At 42.0% G+C, this 19,687-nt stretch overlaps 2 protein-coding genes across 2 annotated transcripts in view; both read left to right on the top strand.

The window, feature by feature from the left end:
- The window catches only part of LOC119909379 (NLR family CARD domain-containing protein 3-like), a 55,938-nt gene that overhangs the window by 27,485 nt on the left and 8,766 nt on the right, over positions 1–19,687 (top strand). Inside the window, exons 6-7 of the mRNA XM_038727585.1 lie at positions 2,586–2,723; positions 11,435–11,449. Of these exons, the coding sequence (XP_038583513.1) occupies positions 2,586–2,723; positions 11,435–11,449 (153 nt within the window). The remainder of the gene's footprint in view (positions 1–2,585; positions 2,724–11,434; positions 11,450–19,687) is intronic.
- LOC119909303 (stonustoxin subunit beta-like) lies at positions 11,566–16,358 on the top strand. The gene is made up of 3 exons (XM_038727471.1): positions 11,566–11,586; positions 15,222–15,315; positions 15,542–16,358. Exons 1-3 carry the CDS (start codon positions 11,566–11,568, stop codon positions 16,084–16,086), a joined length of 660 nt encoding a protein of 219 aa, XP_038583399.1. The 3' UTR covers positions 16,087–16,358.

A 19,687-nucleotide genomic window follows, 5' to 3' on the forward strand; every position in this document is an offset into this window, starting at 1 on the left:
ATCCGACCAGAGGAATCTGTAAATGTCTGATAATCAGGATCACTTTGATCACATTGTGCTGGATCACTGTTTACTGGACGTAGAAATGCTTCTTGATGCTGATTGGCTGTTTCTAAATATCTCTTTGAAATCTGCTGTAGAATTTCTCTCCGAGTTAAAGAACAATGATTTCAGAAAGATTTCCCTGTAATATTGTTCATGTTTCTCAAGTAGAATCAGCAGCAGTCTGATTGTAGTCGAGCTCACATCATCAGTGAAACATGCAGGGTGTGTCTGAACTGGTCGACAGCTTGGATCCACTTGGCTCAGGTTTCTGGTTTAACTGTTAATACTCTGAGTTAAGTGCATGGATGAAGAGTTCGGCTCAAATAACAGACATCTTCCAACACTGAGACGGACTTGGTTTCACTGAAGACCCTTTTAGAACAGTCCGGGGCCTCATGTATAAAAGCCATCTGTCAGCCATCGGCGATGGCATTGTGATTGTAAAACCCCGTCCCCCCGTCAAAAAAAAAACTAAATTTTTCACATTATACCGCTATGTGAAAGCAGGTTTTAATCACAACGAACATTATTATTAAAGAGGCCTACCCCTCAGGTAAACACACCGGCTAATACCGGGGAAAGGCAGCCTGCAGTTGGCACTTGGCTATTTTATTTCTTTTCCAATTGAAAGGTGCAGTATGGAATAGTTTGGCTGACTAGTGCGAACACAAATACACTGCTGGTTTGAATGTTTCATGATAAATTGGTAACATGTGAAATGAGTGAAATTAATATGTGAAAGTCATGACTATTTTTCTCACTTCAATTTTATTTTGATATAAACCACTACATACATGATCAAACCTTTGTCAAAGACATAATTAGGATTTTGATAGACTACTCCATTGACATCTGCACAGTAATTGCAGTGGAAACACTATTTGAAACATTTGGTGAGTTTTGGCACTTTAGCAGTTTACTGACAGCCAGACAAAAGTTTGTGGAGGGACTTCACATTCTCACATCACGTTCATTTTATACATCCCCGTGTGCGTGAAAACCACGTACGTAACCTTTTTATACGTAGGCAGCGTTATACATGAGGCCCCAGGTCTCAGCTGTACCAGAGGCTCCAGGATCCTTTCTAGATGGACCAGAGCCAGCCCAGGGTGGAGGGAACTTAGAGGTTGATTAGGGCCCCTCAGCCATCAGGGGCCCTCACAGGAATAGAGAAGGACCAAAGTAAATCAGCCATCCTGTGTCTCTCTGGTCATGATTTAAACATTTAAAGACAGAAATAAAGATTTAAAGACACAGACCTTGAGGAGAACTAAAGTGTCCAGAGATGTAAAGCTTGTTGTAATGAATGAGTGCAGCTCTCTCAGCATGTTGTTGTGTTTGTGTGAAGGGTGGGCTCTGCTATGAATCAGTGTGAGGACAGAGAGGAGGGAGTCCCTCCCTCTAAAAGCACTCTGTGTGGGGAACATGACAGCCAGACCAAAGCTCAGAGGTGAGATGAGGATCTCTAACTGTCCAGGACTCAAATCACTCCACCATCATTATTCACTCTCAAAGCTCTGTGTGTGTTGTGTTGAAGCCCAGAGCAGCAGCAGGGACCAGACTCTGCTGGACCTGGACCTGGACCTGGAATCGAGGGCGTTAAGAATCTCCGGTTGAGGTTTGAACCTTGTAAGGTTAAAGGTGGACAGCAGTCTGCTAAGAAAAGGTGAGAATGTAAAATGTCTGTTAATATTCAATTATCCTAAGAAGAAGTATGATGTTTTGATGAAGCCCAGAGCAGCAGCAGGGACCAGATTCTGCTGGACCTGGACCTGGACCCAGCTGTGTGTCCATCAAGAGTGACTGGTCTATGAGGGAACCTCTTGTCTTCAAAGGTGGACACCACTCTGCTGATCAAAGGTCAGCATGTTAGGTTGAGTTTCCTCATTTCATCAGAACAAAGGGGTTAACAGCCCAACCTGCATCTTTTATGAGGGCTGTGATTAAGTTTCTTACTACAGGATTATATAAATACACTCAATGTGATCACGTCATCAAACAGAACACATTGTTCAGGATTCAAATTAAAAGAGAGATGGGTATATGTATCAACCTGTTGTATTCAGATCATATGACACAGATCAGCTTATCCTAGGTAAACATTTTAATGGAGGGATTTCCTGTCATCCAATGGGTATTATGTCTTTATCAGGCAGTTAAGTAGTCTGTTCTGCTTCTGCTCTACTTCACAGAGTTGATCAGCAGAGCTCAGAGGTTCCCAGTGGTCAGTCTGCCCAGCAGCATCAAACAGACCTGGACTCCATATTTATGGTGTGTAAATGTACAAGCTCAGCTACTACTGCTAATTACAACAGCCACAAAGTAAATAGTGAAGCAGCATTCTGATCCAGTCTCCATGCTGCACTCTGCAGACCAGCAGGCTTTCTGTCTGTCACAGATGATCTGATGTTGACTTCTACCAGTTCAACTTTACATTTTCTTCTGTTCCAGCTGCTCCAGGAAAACATTGGCAGGTTTGTGAAGAACGAGGTGAAGAAGTTCCAGAGGTTCTGAGTCCAGATTACCCAGAATGCTTAGAGAGTCAGAGGGAGATGAGGAGGTGTTGGACGGTGAGGAGGAGGAGCAGAGGAGGAGCAGCAGAGAGGCATTTCTGAAGATCACACTGCACTTCCTGAGGAGAATGAAGCAGGAGGAGCTGGCTGAGCGTCTGCAGAGCAGTAAGAGGATTTGAACAGATTTAACATGATGGAAAGAGGAAATGGAGGCAACATGGGAGAAGTTTCCATTTCAAACTCTGCTGTTAATATGATGCACACATTTGGATCAGATCTATGAATTCTTCTGGGCTGAAACTCAGAAACTGTTCACAGCTGATGAGCTGAAGAGATTTCATGGAGGAAAAAAAAAATAAATACCATCTTGATGTCTTAAAGTTTACATTTATCAGATTTACTGTAGCATCCACTTATTAATCACATTTCTTCTTTCTTCATTCAGGAACTGCTGCTGCAGTGTGCCGACGTAAACTCAAGTCTAACCTGAAGAAGAAGTTCCAGTGTGTGTTTGAGGGGATTGCTAAAGCAGGAAACCCAACCCTTCTGAACCAGATCTACACAGAGCTCTACATCACAGAGGGAGGGACTGCAGAGGTCAATGATGAACATGAGGTCAGACAGATTGAAACAGCATCCAGGAAACCAGACAGACCAGAAACAACCATCAGACAAGAAGACATCTTTAAAGCCTCACCTGGAAGAGATGAACCAATCAGAACAGTGATGACAAAGGGAGTGGCTGGCATTGGGAAAACAGTCTTAACACAGAAGTTCACTCTGGACTGGGCTGAAGACAAAGCCAACCAGGACATACAGTTCACATTTCCATTCACTTTCAGAGAGCTGAATGTGCTGAAAGAGAAAAAGTACAGCTTGGTGGAACTTGTTCATCACTTCTTTGCTGAAACCAAAGAAGCAGGAATCTGCAGCTTTGAAGAGTTCCAGGTTGTGTTCATCTTTGACGGTCTGGATGAGTGTCGACTTCCTCTGGACTTCCACAACAATGAGGTCCTGACTGATGTTACAGAGTCCACCTCAGTGGATGTGCTGCTGACAAACCTCATCAGGGGGAACCTGCTTCCCTCTGCTCGCCTCTGGATAACCACACGACCTGCAGCAGCCAATCAGATCCCTCCTGAGTGTGTTGACATGGTGACAGAGGTCAGAGGGTTCACTGCCCCACAGAAGGAGGAGTACTTCAGGAAGAGGTTCAGAGATGAGGAGCAGGCCAGCAGAATCATCTCCCACATCAAGACATCACGAAGCCTCCACATCATGTGCCACATCCCAGTCTTCTGCTGGATCACTGCTACAGTTCTGGAGGAGGTGTTGAAGACCAGAGAGGGAGGAGAGCTGCCCAAGACCCTGACTGAGATGTACATCCACTTCCTGGTGGTTCAGTCCAAACTGAAGAAAGTCAAGTATGATGGAGGAGCTGAGACAGATCACACTGGAATAAAAGAGCAGGAAGATGATTGAGTCTCTGGGAAAACTGGCTTTTGAGCAGCTGCAGAAAGGAACCTGATCTTCTATGAATCAGACCTGACAGAGTGTGGCATCGATATCAGAGCAGCCTCAGTGTACTCAGGAGTGTTCACACAGATCTTTAAAGAGGAGAGAGGGCTGTACCAGGACAAGGTCTTCTGCTTTGTCCATCTGAGCGTTCAGGAGTTTCTGGCTGCTCTTCATGTCCATCTGACCTTCATCAACTCTGGTGTCAATCTGCTGGCAGAAAAACAATCAACCTCCCGGCTGTCTAAAGTCTTCAGAGACAAACCTGAACTAACACATCTCTACCAGAGTGCTGTGGACAAGGCCTTACAGAGTCCAAATGGACACCTGGACTTGTTCCTCCGCTTCCTCCTGGGTCTTTCACTGCAGACCAATCAGACTCTCCTACGAGGTCTGCTGACACAGACAGGAAGTAGCTCACAGACCAATCAGGAAACAGTTGAGTACATCAAGAAGAAGATCAGTGAGAATCTGTCTCCAGAGAGAAGCATCAATCTGTTCCACTGTCTGAATGAACTGAATGATCGTTCTCTAGTGGAGGAGATCCAACAGTCCCTGAGTTCAGGAAGTCTCTCCACAGATAAACTCTCTCCTGCTCAGTGGTCAGCTCTGGGCTTCATCTTACTGTCATCTGAAAAAGATCTGGACGTGTTTGACCTGAAGAAATACTCTGCTTCAGAGGAGGCTCTTCTGAGGCTGCTGCCAGTGGTCAAAGCCTCCAACAAAGCTCTGTAGGTGGATAAATGGATGTGCAATTTCTAAAACTGTATATTTGACAAATAAAACATTTAGTTTGTGTCCATTGCTAATCCTTTTTCAGGTTGAGTGGCTGTAACCTCTCAGAGAGAATCTGTAAAGCTCTGTCCTCAGTTCTCAGCTCCCAGTCCTCTAGTCTGAGAGAGCTGGACCTGAGTAACAACAACCTGCAGGATTCAGGAGTGAAGCTGCTGTCTGCTGGACTCCAGAGTCCACACTGTACACTGGAAACTCTCAGGTCAGTAATAAGCTGTTTCGTTTAAATCCTCTTCATCTGATTTTAGGTTCATGTTAGTGAAAATGGTCTGTAGGATTTTCCTGCTGCATGATTTTCTAAAACACAGAGTTTATGATGTTTTCCTGATTCCAGGCTGTCAGGCTGTCTGATCACAGAGGAAGGCTGTGCTTCTCTGGCCTCAGCTCTGAGCTCCAACCCCTCCCATCTGAGAGAGCTGGACCTGAGCTACAATCATCCAGGAGAGTCAGGGGTGAAGCTGCTGTCTGCTGGATTGGAGGAGCCACACTGGAGACTGGACACTCTCAGGTTTGGACAGACAGCAAGAGCTCACACACTGCAGGTGTCTCTAATTTCTGTTATTTTATGTCAGTCTACTGGAGTCCATCATCATGAAGGACTTCTTATTCCTCCTCATTCTGTTCAGAGCAGTGAGTAGGCCTGAGATGGAAACACACGGCTCTCCAGAAGTCTTATCGATTGGAAACCATTAGAAACATCAGAAACTTGGATGTAAAGTCATTCTAATGTGAGACCTGCTTGCAGCATTTCTCTATGGATAGAATCAGGGGTGGACTGGTAATCTGGCATACCAGGTAAATGCCTTGTGGCCAACGAAACTTTGGGGCCAGTGTAACATAAATTACTTATTTATTCAACTGTTTTAAAAAATGGGCCAATGGTCGGCCCATAAAGCATGTACCGCAGCACATTGGGTAATTTTCTATACTGACATTGGGCTGGCCCAATCACATCTCAAACCCCCCCCTCCTCCTCTGCCTTCTGTTTCTTGAGTTGTGGGCCAAAAAAAATAAAAAAATTCTGCAGATGGATGCCACCAAATGCGCAAAATAACCGATATGTTAGCAGGAGGAGAGTGGAGGTGAAGCGGTAAGCATGGAGTAGCTCAGCCTGTAGGGAGGGAGCAGGGAGGGAGGGTCATAGTGTCATTTACACTGGGGACGCTGGGGACATGTCCCCACCACTTTTTGAAATGGCAGATGTTGTCCACATCACTTTTTGAAAGCATTTGTTAAAAATGTTAATGTTAAGAAATGTTAACTAACAAATGAAAATGCTTTGAGAAAGGTTTATTTGCACTATTCTGAAAACCAGCAATGCAATAAAAACATAGAAGAAACATCTGTGTTGTCCAAAAAAATAACTTAAGCTAAAAAAAAGCTACAGATTACTGCATTATTCTATTACATTTTTATATTCTGAATCATCACTTGCCAACTGAATTTGTGCTTCCCTTTACATAAATAAAGACATTCCACCATAAATTGGTGCAGAAAATATCCCCAGAATGCAGGAAATTAAGTGTTTAATGCTCAAAATAGTATTCAAATATATTCTTGTCTTGTTCTTGTGACCCCAATCTTGTGCAATGTCACATCTCATGGGCAAAGTGTGTCGTCACCCCCCTAATCTGAGCTTGCTGTCTGTCTTTTTTTCTTCCTTTTTAATAATATCAAATAGCAACATATATCACCAATCTTAACATTGCAATGGATACTTCACATTAGGGATACCGATGTATTTATAGCTAGGGGGTACAATAACAGAACAATACAGCGAAAATAAATAAGGATATCACAGATATCTGTGAAGGTTCTCAGAAGGTTAAAGTCAAGGGCAACTGGACTTGGTTGAAGGATATCACAGACCTTTAAGCGAGTACAGACATTAAGGAGCCTATCTTCAAAGCCTTTCTGTTGGAGGAGAAACAGTTCAAAAATAAAGTTTCTTTCTCAAAGACTATAAATGGGGTTTTTGTTTGTAAATTTGCATTTGTGTTTATGAAATTTTGCCAGAAACAACATAAATTGATTAAGAAATAATGGTCGCAGTGTTACACTAAAAAAGATATTCTGCCAGAACCAGCAGAAACCTGAATATATCTAATCATTAATAAATGTACATACTGTACATCCTGACAAAACATATGTAATGCCGTTTCTGTATGAGTCTCACAGAAGGTACAGTTCTGCATCGCCGCGACATGTTGTTGCATTTTTGGGGAGGTGCAGGTCAGGTTACAGCTTAGATTCGACGTGTAGACACCACAGTCCAAAATTATGATTTTGCTGCATTTAAAAAAGCGCTCTGCCGGAGAACTTTCATCAATATATCAATCAATTTAGTTTATAGAGCACTTTAAACAGGGTTGGAGTTACGTGGGAGCCAGTGGGAGCTCAGCTCCCATAAGGAGGTCTGAGCTCCCATGGAAGCAGTAAAATCAGCATCTGTTGCGGTCACTAATTCATTCTTCAACAACCATTATTTTGAATCACACAATGTATTTTTATTGTTATATTGTTATTATTCACATTAAAAGATAAACAGACTTAAATGAACATACTTTCCTAATGAACTAATGTTACGCTGCGCACCGCATGACTGACAGGATGGTTCCACTTCTCCACCATCAACCACTATGGTGCGCAGTATAGATTTGACTGAACAGGTCTGAGACCGCGACCCGCAAACATTTGTGTACTGGGACTTTTTCAAGTTGCCGGTCCTCTCCTCTGCCCTCTCCACATCAGGTTCTCTGGGCGCTATGCATGGGCGTAAGTTTCATCTCACAGTAGGGGGGGAAGTAAACATAAAATTTCACGAGAGCAATTTTTGAGGGGGACACAAAAATACAGCCAAAATTGTACTTGTAGGCCTCTAGGATGCGTGTACACAGAGAGAAGTCTTACTACTATTTATATATAACACAAAGCAATAGTTGTTTAAATATGACTTCAGTTCATAGGTTCACCACACAGCCGTATTATCATAAATAACTTGAGTCTCTAGGCTACATAGTAATTTAGGTTTCTTCTGGGATAGAGGATGTTTCTTACACACATATCTATCTATCTAATACACTGCTCAAAAAAAATTAAGGGAACACTAAAATAACACATCCTAGATCTGAATGAAATAATCTCATTAAATACTCCTTTCTTTACATAGTTGAATGTGCTGACAACAAAATCACACAAATCTATCAACCCATGGAGGTCTGGATTTGGAGTCCCACTCAAAATCAAAGTGGAAAACCAAACTACAGGCCGATCCAACTTTGATGTAATGTCCTTAAAACAAGTCAAAATGAGGCTCAGTAGTGTGTGTGGCCTCCACGTGCCTGTATGACCTCCCTACAACGCCTGGGCTCCTGATGAGGTGGCGGATGGTCTCCTGAGGGATCTCCTCCCAGACCTGGACTAAAGCATCCGCCAACTCCTGGACAGTCTGTGGTGCAACGTGGCGTTGGTGGATGGAGCGAGACATGATGTCCCAGATGTGCTCATTGGATTCAGGTCTGGGGAACGGGCGGGCCGGTCCATAGCATCAATGCCTTCCTCTTGCAGGAACTGCTGACACACTCCAGCCACATGAGGTCTAGCATTGTCTGCATTAGGAGGAACCCAGGGCCAACCGCACCAGCATATGGTCTCACAAGGGGTCTGAGGATCTCATCTCGGTACCTAATGGCAGTCAGGCTACCTCTGGCGAGCACATGGAGGGCTGTGCGGCCCCCCAAAGAAATGCCACCCCACACCATTACTGACCCACCGCCAAAGCGGTCATGCTGGAGGATGTTGCAGGCAGCAGAACGTTCTCCACGGCGTCTCCAGACTCTGTCACATCTGTCACATGTGCTCAGTGTGAACCTGCTTTCATCTGAAGAGCACAGGGCGCCAGTGGCGAATTTTCCAATCTTGGTGTTCTCTGGCAAATGCCAAACGTCCTGCACGGTGTTGGGCTGTAAGCACAACCCCCACCTGTGGACGTCGGGCCCTCGTACCACCCTCATGGAGTCTGTTTCTGACCGTTTGAGCAGACACATGCACATTTGTGGCCTGCTGGAGGTCATTTTGCAGGGCTCTGGCAGTGCTCCTCCTGCTCCTCCTTGCACAAAGGCGGAGGTAGCGGTCCTGCTGCTGGGTTGTTGCCCTCCTACGGCCTCCTCCACGTCTCCTGATGTACTGGCCTGTCTCCTGGTAGCGCCTCCGTGCTCTGGACACTACGCTGACAGACTCAGCAAACCTTCTTGCCACAGCTCGCATTGATGTGCCATCCTGGATGAGCTGCACTACCTGAGCCACTTGTGTGGGTTGTGTGATGACTTGGAGTTACATTGTGTTGTTTAAGTGTCCCCTTTATTTTTTTGAGCAGGATATGTATATATATATATAATTTATATTTCTAAACATTATGTTTTGTCTATTTTACACCAAGTTTGTGATCTTTAGATTGCGTAAATCTCATCTTTGTTAGCACTTTCCAACTAAAAGTTTGACCGGTCTTTCGAAACTCTCCATATTGAATCATATATCATTTGAAAGTTTTCTACAGCACAACGTTAGCTAGTCCAAATCAAGTCATATTCCTCGCCCTTTAAAGCAGTTAGAGCATCATCATTTTACACACAGGTTTTTTAAAATATCTTATCATCCTTATTTCATGTGGCATTTTATCTGTAAATATAAATAATCCATGAAAAACAATATCTTGATAAACTCTTCTGTAAATGTCTTGAGTCTTATCAATATGCTGGAAAATGGATTTGCCATACACAGACCTGTATGTGTAGCCAACAAAAGCACTTTCGTATGACGGTCACATCACGTACATCAAATCCTTGTGACTTTGCTGCAGGGGAATAAAGACACGAGAGACTGAGTTTACTTTCTATTGTGTCGCCTGAACAAAAAGCTCTTGTGAAAAGGATCAGGGTCCAGTCTGACCACCTCTTCCTCTAGTGAGGAGGAAACTTTGATATGTAGAGCAAGACACTTAACCCTTCGTTGCTCCAGAGGCGTCAACCTCTGACATGTATAGCAATTGTAAGTCTCTTTGGATGAAAGCGTCAGCTAAATGAATAAATGAAAGCAGAAAGTCAAATGTTAACAATAATATATATATACAGTGGGGCCAAAAAGTATTTAGTCAGCCACTGATTGTGCAAGTTCTCCTACTTAGAAAGATGAGAGAGGTCTGTAATTTTCATCATAGGTACACTTCAACTATGAGAGACAAAATGAGAAAGAAAAATCCAGGAAATCACACTGTAGAATTTTTAAGAATTTATTTGTAAATTATGGTGGAAAATAAGTATTTGGTCACCACAAACAAGCAAGATTTCTGGCTCCCACAGACCTGTAACTTCTTCTTTAAGAAGCTCTTCTGTCCTCCACTCGTTACCTTTATTAATGGCACCTGTTTGAACTCGTTATCTGTATAAAAGACACGTGTCCACAGCCTCAAACAGTCAGACTCCAAACTCAACCATGGCCAAGACCAAAGAGCTGTCGAAGGACACCAGGAAGAAAATTGTAGACCTGCACCAGGCTGGGAAGAGTGAATCTACAAGAGGCAAGCAGGTTGGTGTGAAGAAATCAACTGTGGGGGCAATTGTAAAAAAAAATGGAAGACGTACAAGACCATTGATAATCTCCCTCGATCTGGGGCTCCACGCAAGATCTCATCCCGTGGGGTCAAAATGATCATGAGAACGGTGAGCAAAAATCCCAGAACTACACGGAGGGACCTGATGAATGACCTGCAGAGAGCTGGGACCAAAGTAACAAAGGCTACCATCAGTAACACACTACGCCGAGAGGGACGCCAGGCGTGTCCCCCCCCCCCCCTGTACATGTCCAGGCCCATCTGAAGTTTGCCAGAGAGCATATGGATGATCCAGAAGAGGATTGGGAGAATATCATGTGGTCAGATGAAACCAAAATAGAGCTTTTTGGTAAAAACTCAACTTTGGAGGAAGAAGAACACAGAGTTGCATCACCATACCTACTGTGAAGCATGGGGGAGGAAACCTCATGCTTTGGGGCTGTTTTTCTGCAAAGTGAACAGGAAAACTGATCCGTGTTAAGGAAGAATGAACGGGGCCATGTATCGTGAGATTTTAAGCCAAATCCTCCTCCCATCAGTGAGAGCGTTGAAGATGGAACGTGGCTGGGTCTTCCAGCATGACAATGATCCCAAACACGCCGCTCGGGCTCCGTTAAAAAGCATTTCAAGGTCCTGGAGTGGCCTAGCCAGTCTCCAGACCTCAACCCCATAGAAAAGCTGTGGAGGGAGTTGAAAGTCCGTGTTGCCCAGCGACAGCCCCAAAACATCACTGCTCTAGAGGAGATCTGCAGGGAGGAATGGGCCAAAATACCAGCTACAGTGTGCAAACCTGCTGAAGACTTACAGGAAACATTGACCTTGAGTACTGACCAAATACTTATATTCCACCATAATTTACAAATAAATTCTTTAAAAATCCTACAATGTGATTTCCTGGATTTTTTTTTTTTTCTCTTCTCATTTTGTGTCTCATAGTTGAAGTGTACCTATGACAAAACAGACCTCATCTTTCTAAATAGGAGAACTTGCACAATCAGTGGCTGACAATACTTTTTTGTGTATCTATCAAAATAAATCATACATTGAAAATGTCATGCTTTTTTGACAAGCAGCACATCTATTAAAGTAACAATGTTTTTCCACTGGTTCTCAGTTTGTGAGGAAATACATTTTGTTGTAATATTTGGGCGTTTCTGTCTGATTTAGATCTCTCACGTTGTTACTGTTTGGAGCAGGTCTTTATTCTTTTGCTACTCTAGAATGAAGTTGGTTTAATATAAACAAAAAAGGACTTTTGCCATGTTGCTGTAGCTGAGCTTGCTATGTTTCTCCTGGTTGTAGCTTCAGTGTAGTGAAGCTTAATTTAATGTAGAGTTAACTGGTAGCTTGGCTCACTACATTTTCCAAGTGGTTTGTCCAACACTGTAAACACTAGTGTTTTGTTAATTATAAATACAATTGTTAAATATTTAAAGCAGAGGTCACTAATAGGCGGACCGCCGACCTACAGCACATTTATTATTGAGACTTACTACCTCGTGACGGAGCGTTTCTATTTTAACCCGCGCAGCTTTTCTAGCATTTACTGTACTGGTTTAGAGGACCAGGAAACTCACAGACCAATCGCATGTGCTCCAATCGTCTCATGTGACGCTGCTCAGCCAATCAAATCTGTGCATACCGATGCTTGCGAGTCGAGTCCGCGAGATTCACCAGAGACGTTTTGGAAACACACGAATTGAGGAGACGAAAGATAAAAGAGATTTCACATGACTTTTAATCAAGAATGTACTGATTTTTACATGTACATTCCTCCCACGGGCAGTTCAAAACCAGAATATCTCATAGATCTCCAATATGCTAGCTGGAGCTCACGTTTCTCACTGAACAACAGAAAGTAGGAAAGTGGTAGCTCTGTAAGAGGAAATGAAAGAGAAGAGGAGGCATTACAGCTGTTCATTTGTGTGTTTATTATAAAATTGGTTAAGACTACACTTCATCACTTCAAGCTACACTTTTTATTACATTTTTTCTAAAAATTAGGCACTTTAGTTTACTTAAATTTAGAATTTATTATTTGAATAGTTATTATTTATTATCCCTCCAGTTTGATGTGAAAACTGACTGAAATATTATTTGATTTGACAGTCCAAAACATGTGTTGATACAACTATAGGTTATAGTACTGAATGATAACGCAAGTTCGTCGTTTTGATGTTCCGGACCTTTGCTTCAGGAAATTTTCTCTAACTAGACCTCTTTGAAATCTAATTGAATACCCCTGATCTAAAGCAAAATGTAGTGAACAACGATGTGGATTTGTGCATTTTATATTGAATGAATGTGGAGCTACCTTAAATTCCTTTCTCCTCCCCAGAGAAGAAGGGGAGGGGTCAAAGTTGCTTTCTCTAAGTGCTATCCCGACCATGAAACTGGCACCTTTTTGATTCCAAAGCTGATAACGCGGGGCCTGACTGTTAAACTGACAAAGGGACACGAGCCAGCCATTGGCATCTCCCTGAACAGCCTATCAAAACTGGCCCCACCACACACGTTTCCGTGGAAACTGACCTTATTCTTTGTTTTATTACCACATCAAAAGGATACTCCTTGTCTCACCTAAGTGTGACATTGTCCAGGACACTGAACTTTCAATGTAAAAGGACTGCAATCTCCAAAAGACTCAAAGCATCTAATTAAGTTTAATTAAACCTTTGGTTACCTGATTATGTTTGCCTCTATTTGAGTAGTTATGTTAACTGTTGTTGCTATCTGTTGTTGATATTAGTGCTGAAAAGAAGTTACTTGTGCAGTGTTTTTATTTTCAGCACTACACTCCATCTAATGTAATCAATGCTTGTTCATAATACTTTCTTACAAAATCCCTTTAGAAATGATGACAAAGAAATGTTTTACTATACTCTTAATCGCCAGCTTGAATTTAAGGATGAATCAACAAATTCCCCGGTTCCTAAGGAGAGACGATCTTTGATTTAATCCAAGCTTTCCTCATGTAACCTGAGCTCCCCCAAGTGGACGAAATAAGTATTACATGCCCTCGTCGGAAATGCCGTTAAATGTGTAAAAATACTGACCAATAATGTGACAATTGTTTCCTGTTACCAAATGCTTAGAACAGTACAACCGTTCAACCATTGAGGTTCGATTGTGGAAAATATTTGATTATAATACGTGCAAATAGATTTCTTTTCTTTAGATGTTAAGTTTTGAAAGGCAGTTCCTGGGGAAACCTGAGACGCCCCCTGGGGAACCACGCCCCAGGCAACAAAAGAGCGACACGCGACCTGCTCGCTAGTCTCTTCCCTTCTCTCGCTCTGGATGCTTCGGCACGAGCAGCGTGCCTCGCCAGGCAACACGCCCAGACTCGGCCAGCGAAACAAACAGGCCTTTGTTCGCCTGAAGCTACACACCTGAAGTGCCGCGACATCGATCTGCCTTCAGTTTGTTTTATTTTCTTTATTTCTTTTGTTTGTTAAAGTTATCAGTCCGTTAAGTTACACTGGACTAATTCAGGAACGACCAAGTTCCATTTTAAGCCTTTTTCATCGAAGCCAACTTCACCGAGGTCAGACCAAGCCACGTGGTCTCGCCAACTGCAACGAAGGAAACCTGCAAACAGCCGAATTGCCAGACGGAGGAGACGTTTCAATCAGACACGGAGAACCCTGGAGAATCCCTAGCAAAAAGCCAGGATCGGCAGCTAGCATGGGACCCGTGCAACAGGCCAAAAGCAGGCTGTCGACAAGCAGTAAGACTTAACACACGTTCTGTGATCAGATGTCCATTTTAACTCCTAAATTATAGCATTAGTTTACTTTCATTAGTTCTTCTATGCCGTATGAGTCAAATGCTTCCCACAATCGAACCTCCAGGCTCATTGTTCAGCAAATGTTCGTTCCCTGTATCCAACCATCTTTTTATCACCTTAGTTAGAGAATAAATTCACTGTAATATAATCAAGAGCTGTGTGTGTTGCCTATTTATAGTTCCTGCCAAGAGAATTGACCCTTTAGATATGAGACTGACTGACTGATTTAAGATAATTGAGCGATTATTAACTAACTGATCACTAGTAATAATTGTATAATTATTCAAAACTACCTAGAGGTCCGGAGACTCTAGGATTATAACAACTCCGGTGGTGCCCTTAACGAGGAAATTTTGATTTTATGAATCTTAAAAATTCATAATTGGGTATCAATTCTCATAAATTTATTAAAATGAATAACTAATAAATTTAGGTCCACTACAAAAACAAATGCGCACATTTAGATGCATATAATTATTTGCTGCTGAGAGAAACACCTTCTCGGTGCCTTTATTCTCTGTTAACTTCATCATTTAGCCTCATCTGTCTCTGTGAAATACAGTCCTTTATTGATATGAAATTCCCAAGTCAGTTTTATTAAGTGCAAAATCACAAACTTGTCTCAAAGCTTTACAATCTGTACATCATGTGGCCTCTCTGTCCTCAGACCCTCTGTTTCTGACAGAAATTACTCAATACAAGTTGAATCTGATCTGAGAACAGTCTGGAAACAGTTTAGTTGTTCATGTGTGAATGCTGGTCAAACTGTTTATTTAGCGGGACAACATGCAGAGGACAATATTTGACATCCTGCTCTCATATTAGTTGTCTTCTTCTTCAGGTCCTTTTCTCAGACAGTGAAAGAATCCTGGAGACAGTTGACACAGATGAGTTTCTGCCTGTTTCTCTGTCACACTGACAAACTGAGGAACACTGCTTCATGTTGAACAGCAGTTAGGACTCATGTTGGATAGAAAATCACTCTGACTGTGTTTCTTCCTCCAGGGTGGACCATGGTGGAGAGCAGAGGTTAAAACCTGATGTGAGGAAGTGTAAGTGTGGATTCAATCTGACTCATGATGACAAAACAGCACACAGTCAGTTTCTCTTAATACAAAGCTGATAGTTGTGGTATTTATTCATTCAAACATTACTGACTAAATGCATCATCATTAAACTTTATAGAAATGAACAACATCAGCACACAAACAAAGAATAAACCTTCAGATATGTCTGATGATAAACTGCTGCTGTGTTGTGTCTCGTTCTCTCCATCAGATCTCTGTGAACTCACACTGGACACAAACACAGCACACAGAAACCTCAAACTGTCTGACAACAACAGGAAGGTGACACATGTGAGAGAGAAGCAGCCATATCCTGATCATCCAGAGAGATTTGACTTCTGGCCTCAGCTGCTGTGTAGAAATGGTCTGACTGGTCGCTGTTACTGGGAGGTCGAGTGGAGAGGAGGAGTTTATATATCAGTGAGTTACAGAGGAATCAGCAGGAGAGGAGACAGTAAAGACTGTGTGTTTGGATTGAATGATCAGTCCTGGAGTCTGTTCTGCTCTGATGGTCGTTACACTGTCTGTCACAATAAGAGAGAAACGGTCCTCCCTCTCTGCTCCTCCTCCTCCTCCTCCTCTAACAGAGCAGCAGTGTATGTGGACTGTCCTGCTGGCACTCTGTCCTTCTACAGAGTCTCCTCTGACACACTGATCCACCTCCACACCTTCAACACCACATTCACTGAACCTCTTTATCCTGGATTTAGGTCCTGGTCCTCTGGTTCCTCCTCAGTGTCTCTGTGTTCTGTGTAGGAGGGAGACAACTTCCAGTCCTGTGGTTTAAATGTTGGTGGTGGACGAGGCTTCACTTTGGTTAACATCTGGCTCACTGATTGTGCCTTTAATGTCAGAAATGTGTTTTCTTAGAAATGGTGAAATGATCTCAGGGCTGAACTTGTTGTGTACAAACTGTGTTGACTCTGATTTTCACTTTAATAAAGTTTTCTTGGAGCAGCATCTAGTAGCTGCTGATGGCTGCAGAGCTTCTCATTTATTTCAATAAAGGTTTGAAGACAAAAACTCAACAAATATTCTTATTTATTCTGTTGCTCAAGTACATTTCTTTTCCTGCTGAGTTTGATCCTTACAAAGGCTAAATCAAAAGATAAGTCAGGCAGGAAGGAAGTGAAGCCTTGAAGGTTTATTATTATTATCTGAAAAATATAGAGATATATATAATAGGATTTAGTTTTTTCTCTCAATATTATTTTAATTATTTTATGAAATGAAGTTGTGTCAACAAACATAGTTCATGCAACATACTCCGGTACAGTAGGTGGCGTATGCACCTTTAAAAGTCATGGCTGCAATCTGCCATAAACGAACACCAGTGTGTGCTCTACAGGTGGAAGCGGGAGAAATGCCATCGAACATCCGACGTAAACAATTGCTTGTAAATTATTGGGTAAATCTAAAAGGGCATGGAGATAGTCATCCAACTAAAATAATATTACAAGATAATTGGGAAAGGGAGAGAGCACAAAAGTTCAGTTTTGGGTGGGTAGAGATGAGGCGGCTAGAGAATTGGGAGTGTATGAAAAGGAATTCTGCCCAACTATAATATGGCCTGATACACCGGTATGGAAGCTAGAAACCATGGAAGTTGATTTTAAATTACTTCGAGTTAAAACAGTAAGTAATAGTACAGATCTGGTAGCGGAATTTTATAGACATATAGATTTTAAATATAAAGAGTATATTCAGATTTATACAGACGGATCAAAGGATCCAGAAACAGGAAAGACTGGATCTGCAGTTTACATTTTCAACCAAAGAGGTGAGATAAGCAGACGAACCACAAATGATCTGAGTGTGTATGCAGTTGAATTATATGCTATTAAGATGGCGCTAGAATGGATTGAGGAAAACAAAATCAAAAAAGCTTTAATTGTCAGCTTTATACAGTCTCATGACTGGTATATCTAATAGTCATCAGGATTTACTGTATTCAATATTGATAATATACACAAGAATAAGGGAAAAATGCTATGAGATTCAATTGACTTGGATTCCTGCTCATATTGGCATTGTGGGTAATGAGAGAGTGGACAAGTTAGCCAAGCAAGCTGTTAAAAAAGAGAGTATTGAAGGAAATATTAAGTTGTCAAAGTCTGAAAGAAAGAGTATAATATGGAAAGAAGCATTAGAAAATAGCAACATCAGTGGGATATGGAAACTAAAGGGAGACATTTATATGCTATACAAAGTAAAGTTGGGGCGGTGAAGAATAGGGGAGGGAATAGAAAAGAAGAAATAGTTATGACCAGATTAAGGATAGGTCACAGTAATTTGAATAGCACATTACACATTATAGGGAAGCACCCAACTGGTTTTTGTGGTTGTGGTCAGGTTGCAGAAACTATAGAGCATGTGTTTTTGAGTTGCAGACAATATGAAGAACAGAGGAAAAATATGATGGAAGAGTTAGGAATAGTTGGAACAATAGGGACAGGAATGAAGGAAATACTGGAAAGTGGGGAGAATGAACAAAGCAGAGGAAATATTTTCTTATTTTTATCAAGAATAGGTATGATGGGAAGAATATGATGTAACTGGACATGACAGGAAATAAAGCCGGAAGATGGCGGTAGTGCAACGATAATGGATGCAAGCTGCCGATAAACTCTAAAGAAGAAGAAGAAGAAGAAGACGAAGATACCATAAAAGAAGAAGAAGACTCTGAGGCGGGAGATCCAGGACCTGGCGGGCGGAAGTTGTATTCGAGCGGGAAGGCGTGGAGGTTTTGAGCTATGTGGAGAGAGTGAACGAACGGTGGCCGGAAAACATAGTAGGATCGAACTTTGTTGGCGGATCTGCATAAACTGTACTGTGAATGTAACATCATGTCAAATAGTTCAGATGGGGATGAGATGGAGTGATGATGTCCAGATCTGTAAGATTGAAATGGGACTTGAGAGAAAGAGAGAGAGGGAAAAGTCGAGGGAAGTAATACCAAGAAATTGAGAGCTAGCAAGAGTGAGAAACAGAAGCCTGAGAATACGAAGAAAGTGCAAGGAAACGATTGGAAAGTTATAATTGAGTTCAATCAGGATGGTGGAAACTATCACCCAATTAAACTTACCAAGGCGATTGAGAAGGAGATTGGCAAAATCAAATTTGCAAGATTTTTGAACAATAAACGAATACTGATACATGCAAGCAGCAAACAACAACAAGAAAAGATTCTTAGCATGTCCACACTTCAAGGGGAAAGGATGAAGGCCCACATCCCAGGAGCAACAGCAAAGGTTAGAGGAGTTATATCAGGAGTCCCTTTGAATATGTCAATGGAAGATGTTAAAAATGAGATTCAGGGAGGCAAAGCAGTTGAGGCTACTAGACTAAAAAGCAAACGAGATGGATCATTAAAAGACACACTATCTGTGGTTGTGCAATTTGAGAGAGCCCTCCCTAAGTCAGTCCAAATGGGATACATAAATTACAGCGTGAGAGAATACATCCCTCCCCCTATCAGATGCTATAAATGTCAAAGGATGGGGCACACAGCTCAGCAGTGCAAAGGAAAGCTAAGGTGTGCTAGATGTGGAGGTCAGCACGAGTATGGGAAATGTGAAAAGGATGCAAAGATTAAATGTTGTAACTGTGGAGGAGAGCATAGTGCTGCATTTGGTGGATGTGAAGTGCAAAGAGGAGCCAGAGAAGCCCAAAAGGTGAAGATATTGAACAAAGTATCATATGCAGAAGCTCTAAAGAAAGTAAGAGAAGCAGGATCAAATAACAAAAACTCCAGTGGAATTATCCAAAGAAACATAACACCAGTTAATCAGACACAAAACCAGATTCCAGCTCACACACAGAATGGTTGCGAGCATGTATGTAAATGTAAAGTTGACGATGATACGTTGATAGTGAGTGGGTTTCATATGTCACACCATCAATGTTGCGTCCCAGTTGAAAAAGAAAAGTGACAGAATTAAGGTTATTGTAGAAGCAGCAGGAAAGCTTCTTGATATGAAAGATATCAAAGCAGATCAAATACATGCATTGTTGACGGTAACTGAAAATGGAAATACACAAACAGAGGGTTAGGACACTTATAATGGTTCTTCACATACTACAGTGGAACGCAAGTCTTATAGCTAATGGTCAAGAATTCAAAAAGTACATTCATGAATTAGATGTTGTTCCAGATGCAATATGTGTACAAGAAACTTGGTTACGAGACAGACTAGATTATGTGATACCAGGGTTTAGCTCTATAAGGTACGATAGACGTAACAACCAAACTGGTGGAGGGTGCATCACCTTTATCAAGGATGGGTTGGCCTACAGGGAATCCCCAAGCTCAGAAGATTCAGAATGTATAATAGTTGAAATCTATAGCCCAAGGAAA

Source organism: Micropterus salmoides, unplaced genomic scaffold (genome assembly GCF_014851395.1).
Source record: "Micropterus salmoides isolate LMB-PRFRI ecotype aquatic unplaced genomic scaffold, ASM1485139v1 Ms_hic_scaffold_18, whole genome shotgun sequence".
In the NCBI taxonomy this organism is placed as follows: domain Eukaryota; kingdom Metazoa; phylum Chordata; class Actinopteri; order Centrarchiformes; family Centrarchidae; genus Micropterus; species Micropterus salmoides.

Bases quoted from the DNA above. Each gene is read 5' to 3' on its own strand.
- LOC119909303 (XM_038727471.1), top strand. From the start codon at position 11,566: ATGTTTTTCCACTGGTTCTCA. The intron at 11,587-15,221 runs GTTTGTGAGGAA...AACAGCAGTTAG, and splicing joins TGTTTTTCCACTGGTTCTCA to GACTCATGTTGGATAGAAAA. The intron at 15,316-15,541 runs GTAAGTGTGGAT...TCTCTCCATCAG, and splicing joins AAAACCTGATGTGAGGAAGT to ATCTCTGTGAACTCACACTG.